This window comes from Triticum aestivum, chromosome 7B, assembly GCF_018294505.1.
Source record: "Triticum aestivum cultivar Chinese Spring chromosome 7B, IWGSC CS RefSeq v2.1, whole genome shotgun sequence".
Classification (NCBI taxonomy): domain Eukaryota; kingdom Viridiplantae; phylum Streptophyta; class Magnoliopsida; order Poales; family Poaceae; genus Triticum; species Triticum aestivum.
Genome location: NC_057813.1, coordinates 499,911,806 through 499,923,170, shown reverse-complemented (window position 1 = coordinate 499,923,170; position 11,365 = coordinate 499,911,806). Strand labels below are relative to the sequence as shown.

The following is an 11,365-nucleotide window of genomic DNA, read 5'->3' as shown; positions in this document are numbered from 1 at the left end:
ACCCGGTAAGATCTCAGGAAGTTATGTGCCCCAGATCCCTCATGTTGATCGAAAACTACTACGTGCTCATGCATATGCACTCCGCAGAGAAGAGTTTTTACTGTACGCGCGCATGCAGTTACTGCATGAAGATCTCCAGATCCCCCTGCCTCTCGAGGTGCACAAACCTACCAGCATTTAATCAGCCCGACGCGCACCCCCCTCTTGACCTCTTCTGCCTATAAGTAGCAACCCTCTCTGTGTCACCGTTGGTAGTAGTACCTCTGTGTCATGGAGTAAAGCTCCCGAGTTACCGTTAGTTCCAGTACCTTATCGCTACCTCGAGTTTGTTTGGTTACTGCCGGCCTCATCTCAGTTCGTTTCACCGACGATGGCCATGGCCAAGCTCGCCGCAGTCGTGGCGTCGCTCTACCTATTTATCGTGGTAACACGGTGCGAAGCTGCCGCTGCTGGTGCGGGCGGTTCGACGAGCTGCGACGGCGTCAGAGCGGTCGGGAGGAGCGGCGGCGGCCGGGCGAGGCCGATGGTGAAGGCCGTGTTCGTGTTCGGGAGTTCGCTGGTGGACAACGGCAACAACAACTTCCTCAACAGCACCGGCGTGCGCGCCGACTACCTGCCCTACGGCGTCGACTTCCCGCTCGGCCCCTCCGGCCGCTTCTCTAACGGCCGCAACACCATCGACGCGCTCGGGGAGCTTCTCCGCCTCCCCCGCGGCGGCCGCATCCCGCCTTTCGCCGACCCGGCCACCAGGGGTCACGCCGCGCTGCACGGCGTCAACTTCGCGTCCGGCGGCTCTGGCATCCTCGACCGCACCGGACAGGACACCGTGAGTGCCATTGCTAGTACTGCTGCTCTTTACTTGGTTGCGTGTTCGAGCTTCAACTAATCAACTATTCCCTGTGTTTTAATGCACAAGACGTGCACGCATCCTAAAAATTCAACTTTTGTCATGCGTGTTCGAGCTTCAACTGATCAACTATTCCCTCTGTTTCAATTAACAAGCCGTGCACGCATCCTAAAAGTTTAACTTTTATCATAAATCATATCAATAACATATATTTTTTATGAATAAAAGATTATACCACTGTTTCTCGTAAAAAAAAGATTATACTACGTACTGAAACTTTCTTGTTGCTATAGAAGATGGGTGTGTGATGTGTGTTTGGTGCACATTTAGGGCAAGGTGTTGAGCCTGAACCAGCAAATCAGCAACTTCGAGGCAGTGACTCTCCCCGACCTTCGGGCAACGACAGCCAGCACTCGCCAGATGAAGGGCCGTGATTTCTTGCACGATTGCTTCCTGCCCAAGAGCCTATTCGTGATCGGTACAGGTGGCAGCGACTACCTGCTCAACTACTACCGGCCCAGAAATACAGCCAGGCCCCAATTGTCAGACTTCACACGCTCACTCATCACCAAGCTCTCGGCCCATCTTCAGGTGAGTGGCATGTTAGTTAATGCACACTCCTGTGCGCTGCTTACTATACAGAGCATTTCCTTCTCCATTCATTGCAAACTGTATTGAAGGAGCGTACTGCCTGCAGAAGTACGGTTCCTAGTACATGTAGTATGAAATGAAAATCAAGTGAAGGAATTGAATGAGTAGGCAGCTGGCTAACGTGCGCCATTTGGTTTTATTCTTCTCGTGGTACAGTACCTCTTTTTTGCCGTTTTTAGTGAGACGTTTGATTACGGCACCATGTACGTGTGTGCAGAGGCTGTATGCTCTGGGGGCAAGGAAGTTTGTGATCTTCTCCATCCAGCCCATGGGATGCACCCCGGTGGTGAGGGCGTCCCTCAACGTCACCGGCGCGGACTGCGTCGAGCCGGTGAACGGCGCGGCGCTCCTCTTCAACGGCGAGCTGAGGTCGCTCGTCGACGCCGCGGGGCCGCGCATGCCCGGCGCGAGCTTCGCCGTGGTGGACTCCTACAAGATCATCAAGGACATGCTAGACCACCCAAGGAAACATGGTACGATATCGACGCCTGTATCGATCGGTTACGACGATATTGGTCATGTGGATCTCTAGCTTATTTGGCTTGAATTTTGATTGTGTCAGGCATCAGGGAGACGTATCGGGCTTGCTGCAGTGAGCTGGGGTCATCCGGGGTGCTGTGTAGGAAGGGAGGGCCCATCTGCAGCGACCGGACCAAGTACGTCTTCTTCGACGGGCTCCACCCGACAGACGTGGTGAACGCCAGGATCGCGCGCAAGGGATTCGGCTCCGAGTCGCCGCGGGAAGCGTACCCCATCAACGTCAAGAAATTGGCTATGCTGTAGTAGCGGTCGAGTATAAACAGAGACACTAGCATTAGTATTAGCAGTAGCCGTAGTCTTATCGTACCTAAACGAAGCTAGTGGTAGCAGCTAGCTTCGTGACCTGGCAATGCAGCAGTAATGTTGTAGTACTAGTGTTCTATTATTCGATCAGGATTCGCCGGTCACCGTTGGTACCGCGCTTCTTGTGGCGATTAAGAGCAACTCGTTAATGTGGTCCTTTTGACAAAAAAATATATTACTTTAATAGAGTCGATATATAGCTGTAGATTGCTATAATCTGTGGAGCTCCCAGCAAGCTCGCATCCTCCATATTCAGAGGTTGTGGAGGGCCAGTGTGGAGTTCACTCACAACCCAACAGTCAGCGCAGAAAGAAAGTTTCAGCTTTTTTAGAGCATAAGGGGCTTTTGGGGCCCCGATTCCATTGCAAATGAAACCACAAAGTCTTACATCACACTTCCAACCGAAGCATGTCCCGATATTGCAAACCACCATAAACTAAAACATAAATCGCATCAGCCTCCAGCCACGCTACTTTTTTAAGACTTTATATTACATTAAGAGTGATCCCTCTAAGAGAATTTCCTACTCCCAGGGCAACATCTCTGGTTCAGCACCTTCAGAGGGGGGGGGGGGGGGGGTAGCACAGTCTGGCCATGTCGCCTTGTCTCGCGTGATCAGCATCATCCTTGCCATCTTGATTTGCTCCACAACATCACTTCTCATCTTCTTGAGCGGCTGGGTCGACGAGCCAGGCATCTCGAAAGGAGTGACTGGGCTTGATGTGATCCGAGCAACTTTCTCAGCGAGGCATCCTGCGCCTGGGTAGTGCTTTGTTTCCAAAGATCCTCACCTGTCCTCAGTGACAGGTTGGCAAGCTTAGAGGCCTGGGAGACACTTTTAATGTCAATCTCCTCATTACTCACCCCTATGTCAACTGAAAGGGCGCTGCGAGGATGCTGGATATCCAGAGCGAGATTTGCTTAAGCTTCTCCAGCGTTTCCCCTTTGTACAAGATCATCCATCTTTTGAGCATCCTCCAGACTTGCCACCATATCTGTTTCAAGTCAGACCAGACAACATTATTGAACACATGATTATTTCTAGTTTTCCATATGTTCCACAAGACACAAGCCACAAAGGCATTCATAGCTGTGTGTTTCTTGTTAGCCGGCCAAAACCTGGCAATGGATAGGTAATTTGACCCTAAATCAATAGAGAATTTTTTTGATATATCACTCCATATTTTCCTGGCAACCACACAATCAAAGAACAAATGATCTACCGTTTCTTGCTCTAGACAGAAAACACATTCTGGAGGTTTTTCTATCCCTCTTTTGAGCAAGTTATTTTTGGTCATTAATTTGTTGTGGGCGAGTAACCACAGGAATACCTGCACTCTGGGTGGTACTACTAAAGACCAAATGGATGGAATATAGACATGGTTTACACCTCTAAAATTAATAATAGCATAGAGTGAGCTAGAGGTATAAATCCCTTTTGATTCATACTGCCAGATCATAGCATCATCCTCATCAGAAAGGGGGGGGGGGTCTGCTTAATGATCTGCTCAAGGCAGTACCAATCCTCCATCATAGCAGTGGTAAACACTCTCCTAAAGGTTAACTTGATATTCTCCCCATCCCAGATCTTAGACACTGTTACACATTGTTGGTGGTAAATAGAGTACAAATGCCAAAACTGCACAGAGAGAGGTGAGGTCCCAAACCAGATATCCTCCCAAAATCTGATTTTCCTTCCACTCCCAATTTTCCATCTATAACCAAACTTCAAAGCTTTGGCAGCCCACATCACACCCTGCCAAAATTTTGAGGCTGCTTGTGGTCTGCTACCAAAAATATTGGGGGCATTTCTAATATACTTATTATCTATAATAGTCTTCCAGATTTTCCCATTGTCTTGAGAATATCTTTTAACCCAGCTCCCAAGTAAACAAAGATTCACATCTTTGATATTTGGCACACCTAAGCCTCCATGCTCTTTCTTCATGCAGACTAAGTGCCAGTTGGCTAGGTGAAGCTTCCTGTTCCCCTCAAAATCACTCCACAGGAAATGTGCCAATTGACTGTTAATTAAGTCTAAGGCCCATTTTGGGAATTTGAAGAAGGATAACAGATAAACTGGAATACTTGCTAAACAAGCTTTAATCAGAGTAAGCCTAGCTGAGTAAGAAAGCAACTTCCCTCTCCACCCAGCCATCCTTTTCAGGATTTTATCAATAATTGGTTGGATGTTCTCTCTTCTCAGTTTATCATAGTGTAATGGAATCCCTAGGTATTTTATGGGAAAAGTACCTACAGTACACCCAAATATCTCAGCAAATGATGCTACCTCTCCCTCATCTACACCTAGAAGGATGAGCTCACTTTTAGAATAGTTAATTCTCATCCCTGAGACTCTTTCAAAACAGGTTAGGATTTTTTTAAGGTTAGCTGCTTTTGTCTTATCTTCTTCCATGAAATGGATGGTATCATCTGCATATTGCAAGCAGATGACCCCCCTGGAATGAGATTAGAACCTAGCCCTCTAATCAAACTATGGGAGGATGCTTTAGCAAGCATTCTTGTCAAAACATCTACAACAAGATTGAAGGGCAAAGGTTAAGCAGGGTCTCCCCGCCTTAGTCCTTTGTTAGTAACAAAGTAATTGCTCTCCACTCCATTCACTTTAACACCTACAGACCCCATATGAGTGATCTGATGGATCCAATTGATCCAAACAGGACCAAAGTTCCTCTTATGTAGAATTTCTATTAAGAAATCTAGATTAACTTTATCAAATGCCTTCTCATAATCTAACTTAAGCACTAGACCTGGATTATCAGAGTGGTAAGTGGAGTGCAAGACCTCATGGGCTGTCACCACACTTTCCAGAATGAATCTCCCCTTTATGAAGGCTGACTGATTGTTAGAAGTCAGGAAATTCATAAGAACAGCAAGCCTATTGGTTAGCACTTTGGTGAAGACCTTAAAGATGCAATTCAACAGGCTAATAGGCCTAAAAAATTTCATATTGGTGGCATCTTCCTCTTTTGGCATAAGAGTGATCATGGCAAAGTTAAGCCTGTAGATGTCTAAATTACCAGAATGAAAATCCCTAAACATTGCCATTACATCATTTTTGATGACCACCCAGAATTCTTGGAGGAAAATGAAAGAGAGGCCATCTGGTCCAGGAGCCCCATCAGAGTAAGAACCAAATATGGCCTCTTTCACCTCTTCCTCAGTAAATGGGGCTTGAACAGCTTCATTTTTGTCATCAGAGATTTTCTCATCTGGGGAGAAGAAATCCCGCCTTAGAGTGAAGCCCTGTCTATCCTCTTTTTAAAACAAATCTTTATAAAAGTCAGCAGCTATTTTCAACATCTCATTGATGTCAGTTGTGGTGCCATTTGGGCCATCTAGAGCATGAATCAGGGTCTTCCTTCTCCTCTGATTAGCTACAACATTAAAGTACTTAGTATTCCTATCTCCCTCTAGGATTTCTTTATCTCTGGATATCTGCCTAGCTTTTGTTTCTTCTTTCAGCCAAATGGCATGAAGCTCCTTAAGGATGTTTTGCATCCTGCCATTCTCCACATCAGACAGATGTGCAGTTTCAGATTTGACATCTAACATATCAAATTCTGCAGTGAGCTCATTCTTCTTCTTCCTAATGCCAGCCTCTAAGTTTTTACTCCAGCCTCTAGAAAATCTTCTAAACCATCTTACCTTTTCCTGCCACACATCTATAGGTTTAGTCATCTTAACTGGAGCAGCCCAGTTTTTTGCAGCTAGCTCTTTAAAGTCTTGGTGTAAGAGCCACCATTTTTCAAACTTATAGCTAGATGCTCTAGGTGAGCTTCCCATGCCTGAATCCAGAGCATAGGAGTATGATCACTACCTATTCTAGGGAGAGCCTGGGATGTACTCAGGGAAAAATAGCATCTAGTTCTGTGGTACAAAAGATCCTATCAATAGTAGACATGACAGGATCCCCCTGGTTATTAGCCCAGGTGAATTTCCTACGTGACATCCTAATCTCTAATAAACTCCAAATTTCTACCCAAGCATTAAACTTGTCAGCCCAATGGTGGTTTACATTGCCATTGTTTTTGTCTTGCTGATATCTAACCAAATTAAATTCCCCTCCTATAGAGTGGGAAGATGATCATCTACAAATAAGCTATGAAGCTCTGAGATAAAGTCATCTTTTTCCCTCATCATATGGGGAACCATATACAACCACTACTCTAATGTAGACACCACTAGTTTTAACTTTAAGATTACAAGATACTGAGAAATTGAGGGAGCTCCATTGCAGGATTTCAAATATGTCTACATCCACTCCAACCAAGACACCTCCTGTTGTTCCCACTGCAGGGAGGTGGTGCCACTGGAAGTTTTTACTACCACCAATAGATTTCAGGAATGAAGCAGAGAGCTCTTCTTTCTTAGTTTCTTGAAAAGCAACTATGCTAGCATTTGTTTTATTGAGAGTGTCAACTATACATGGGTTTTTTCCACGTGTAGTGATCCCTCTAACATTCCAAAAAAGACAATTCATCTAAAAAGGACTTTCTTGGGGTGCTTGCCCCGCCCATGTTTAGAGATTTTAGTCCAGATCTCACTCTGATCTTCTATACTGGAGAAGACCCCTTTCAACCCCATAGGTGTACTAGGGGACTCAGTTATACTATCTGGACATTTCAACCCTGCAGGTTTGTCCATGTCTTGATCTACAATCATATCATTTTCCTCACTAGAGATGTTCACCATTCTATTTTCTCCTTGCTTGAGCCCCTCAGGCTCTTGAGCAGGATGGTTCTTGGTTACTATGCTAGCATAGGAAGTTTCTGGTTCAACAATCTCTATGCCTACTTTCTTAGTTATAGAAATGAATACTGGATCATAAAAATTATCAAAAGGATTGGTTTTAATAGTACCTTTGAAGTTTCCTTTAGGCTCTTCAAGGTTTTGCACTTTTTTGGATTCCATAGCTATTTCCAGCATATGTCTTGTCTCCAACATCCACCCTGGAGCTTCTCCTTTGTGCCTGAACAGGGCCCCATGTCTGGAAGTTTCAACTTCTTCCTTCTCACCACCCGCTACGGGGACCCAACCATTAATGTCATGGCCACTCCCTTGGATTCCCGTCATCCCGTGACCAGCTCGCCGGATGAACGCCAGATGACTTCATCTCCTAGTTCGAATGTGAAGGTGCTAGGAGTTGTCGTGCGAGCAGCCGAGGCGTACGAGCAAAGCCGTGTTTCTCATCGGGAAGCGCGTCCCTTGATGGCCGCCCGCCGCCTGCGGCCTCCTAAAAGGTCGTTGTTTCCTTCCCTCTCTCATATTGCCCTCTCGGGTGCCTTCCAAATCTTCCCCTCCGAAACATGTTTCGAAAAACGCTGTCGGATGCCCTGTAACCCTTCTGGGAGCAAATTGGATTAGGTCATCCCGAGCTCATGTAGAATGAGGCGGAAAGGAGACTGTTGATTTCGGGCCGCACACTGACCCCAGCCGCCACGAAACCATGGACGACTTGGGACGATCGCATTGAGGCTATCTTCCGGAGCATTGAGACCCACAATGTCGTCGCCGCCATCGCCATGGAATCATAACTAGTATTGGATGAGCGTGACAAGTCCATCTTTGGGGGCATTGAGGCCCGCGTTGTCCCATCCCCACTTGACCCTGACCCCGCCCTACCCCCTTCGTGGTCCTGGGCGTGGTGGTCGTGGAGTTGGTCGCCATGGAGGTGGTGGTTGTGACCATGGCCGCAACTATGCCCCGCTGGCAACTCCAATCGTTGCCGCCAGAACTATTAGATAATTAGTTTATAGTTTCAACCAAATTTATTAGAGATGAAGTCGAACTGAATTAAATGTGTTGTAAATTTTTTATTACTGGGAAGGAATTATTGTAGTCCATGATAAGCAGGGCCTATATGTAAAAAAAATGGAGATCGTCTCTTTGTTTTCGCGTTCTCTCAGTAGGCTCTAATGGTTATAACACCAAGGCTGGCTTGTCGGTTGGCAAGCCGAACGATGGGTCGCCCTTAGGGCCCAATATGTCCACTGGGTCCCTAGTCGTGCGAGAAGGCTTCCTTCTGGAAGAATCTTACCATAGCATTCAAGTCATGGACCCCTCATCTCATCCGGATTCTGGGACGGTTGATAACATGTGACCCTAGGCCTCATCCCCTGTTATAGGTGATGCCAAGGGTAGTTTGGATCATCTGACATTCAGTCATGGTCTTGATAGCAACATCTCCACATATATTGTGACCCCTTCACACGAGGTGTTTTTCCCACATCAATCAAATAAAAAGGAAGTAGGACATTACCTCTACGATGAGGAGCCGAACCTGGGTAAACCCCGTGTGTGTGATCTCGTCTGGTACTTCTGGCCACATGCAGCCCTGCTAGATGCTAACTATCACGCTGCGGTCCCCCATACGCCGAGGTGGCTTCATGCGCCGAGTCAGATGATGACATGTAGGTGAAATACATACAAAACATGTCAGTGACAATATCTTTGCACACGAACAACTTTGTCAACTCGAAAGTTGCACTCCCGAGTTCAGCGGATTATTTTGCACCCATAAAATGAGCTCGGTGACTATACCAGAATTTTACTCAAAGATAATAATGCATACATTTGGTCTACAAATCACGAGGGAAGAGTTTAGTAGACTAGAGTAGGCCCTTTCTGTTTGGCAAATGGGTCAGTTTGGGCCCTAAACTTGGAAAGGGCCACTTTGGTCACCCAAAGAAATAGAGATGTGTCAGTATAATGGCTTTTCCTATTTGCCGCACGTTGCGGCAAAGTGTCGCCGCAACGCATAGGCAGCCATCAGCACCGAGCACACTGGGCCGGACCAAGCTTTGTGTTTCCGGTTTTGGGAACATTCTAGAGGTTTCCAGCCGGGTTTTTCCGGTTTGGGAACCATCTAGAATTATCCTGAACGTTTTCTTTTCTTTTTATGTGTTTTATATTTTTATTTTCGTATTCTATTTTATTCTACTGTTTCATTTTTCTTTTCTTTGCTTTTCTTTTTTATTTCATTTTCACTTTTTTTTGCCTTTTCAAGTTTATTTTTCATTTAAGAAGAAAGTATACATTTATTTGTTCAGAAATTCAAATAATATTCTGGGAATTTGATAAAATGTTCGTTACTTAGAAAAAAATATCATAATTTCGAAAAATGTTCGTGACTTTCAAAAATGTTCCTGTTTGCATAATTTGTTCACAAATTCAAAATCTGTTCATTTTTTTGAAATTTGTTCAAAATTCAGAAAATGTTTGGGGAATTACTTAAAATGTTCATGTTTTGAAAAAATATATCATAATTTCAAAAATTGTCACGATTTTCAAAAAATACTCCAGTTTTTTTTAATTTGTTTACAAATTCAAAATATGTTCATTTCTTCAAAAAATGTTCGCAAATTAAAAAAGTTCATGTTTGGGATTTTCAAATTGTTCTCAGCTTCAAAGTTTTGTTCTGAATTTCAAAAGTTGTTCCCATTTCCAAATTGTGTTCACCAATTCAAAAACCGTTCACACTTTCAAAAAATGTTCGGAGGATTAGAAAAAAGTTTCCGTTTCAACTGTTTGTTCACGTATATAAAAAATGTTCACCTTTTAAAAATTGTTCAGGATTTTTGAATTGTTCCCAATCTAAAAAAAATGTTCTGAATTTAGAAAGTAGTCCCCGTTTTAAAATTTTGTTCACCAATTCAAAAAAAAAAATCATGTTTTCAAAAGTGGTTCAGGAAAATGTTCATGTTTTCATAAATGTTCTAAAAAATTATAAAATGTTGGTGTTTTAATAAATTGTTTTGAAAATATTTTGCATTTATCGAGTTTTATCTACAAATTTGAAAATTCTTCAGATTTTGAAAAACTGTTCCATAATTTGAAAAATCCTTCATAGTTTCAAAATATGAGGAGGAATTTAATAATTTATTCACGTTTGTTACATTATTCTTAACTTTAATAAAGTGTTCGAAATTTGAAACATTGTTTGCAATTTTTTAAGTCATGTTCAGTTTACGCAGCTGAAAAATGTTCACCTATATAAAAAATGTCCGCCCTTTTAAAAAATGTTCGAACCATTAGAAAAAAGCTTCCATTCCAATTGTTTGGTCATGTATATAATTGTTTTTCTCCTTTTCAAGAAAAATATCATTTAAAAAAACTGTTCTGAATTTAAAAAGTTGTCCCCGTTTTAAAATTTTGTTCACCAATTCCAAAAAAATTACGTTTTCAAAAAATGTTCTGAAATTTTAGAAAACAATCGAGTTTTAAATAAATTGTCCAAAAATTTCGAAAGATGTTCCTTTTTCCAAGTTTTGTTTACAAATTTGAAAAATGTTCCATAATTTGAAAAATTCTTCGTAGCTTAAACAGATGTTGAGAACTTTACAAATTTATTCGTGTTTCTTAATTCATTCGTAACTTCAATAAAATGTTCGAAATTTGTATCATTGTTTGCAATTTTTTAAGTAATGTTTAGTTTCCGCTACTGAAGAAAGTGTTTTAAGATCCCTCTGCTCAGTATGTCAAGAACAGTCACCGGGTAGACTGGTTATCCCAATACATGCACAAGTAGTTGGTCTGAGTTTGAATCCCAGCTCCCGTGTCACATTATTTTTGTCCATTTTTCGCCAGACAGGTCGCTTCAGTTCAACTCGAATGGGTCGGCCCAGTTGCGCGCGCCCTGTGTAAAGGGACGACTACTTGCCGCAGAACGCGGCGAATAGGAGCTCCCTAGTATAATCTTCGTTTAGTTCCATGGAGACAGAAAGACAAACACCGAATATAGCACTACTTTTCTTTGAGTTGAATAAAAAGCACTATTCCCTCTATAAAGAAAGTAGTATCTACGGAGGGGGTACTAGTCTGAAACGTACCACAGGGACACGGTCACCATTCACAATTACTTAACATGCATGGCATACGTAGAAGGAAAGCAACACAATTAAAACAGTCTAGCTTGATTATGCCTAGTCAAGCTGTAACGTCAGGCGATGCAAATCTTTCAACGACAGCGAAACAAATCTTTTGTCGACAGCCAAACAGAAA

General features: G+C 43.4%; 1 protein-coding gene across 1 annotated transcript; it reads left to right on the top strand.

Annotated features, from left to right (window-relative positions):
* The first annotated feature begins 217 nt into the window (after window positions 1–217).
* On the top strand, window positions 218–2,534 carry LOC123157418 (GDSL esterase/lipase At1g29670). The gene is made up of 4 exons (XM_044575695.1): window positions 218–826; window positions 1,178–1,438; window positions 1,716–1,971; window positions 2,061–2,534. Exons 1-4 carry the CDS (start codon window positions 371–373, stop codon window positions 2,279–2,281), a joined length of 1,194 nt encoding a protein of 397 aa, XP_044431630.1. The 5' UTR covers window positions 218–370; the 3' UTR covers window positions 2,282–2,534.
* Window positions 2,535–11,365: the final 8,831 nt, after the last annotated feature.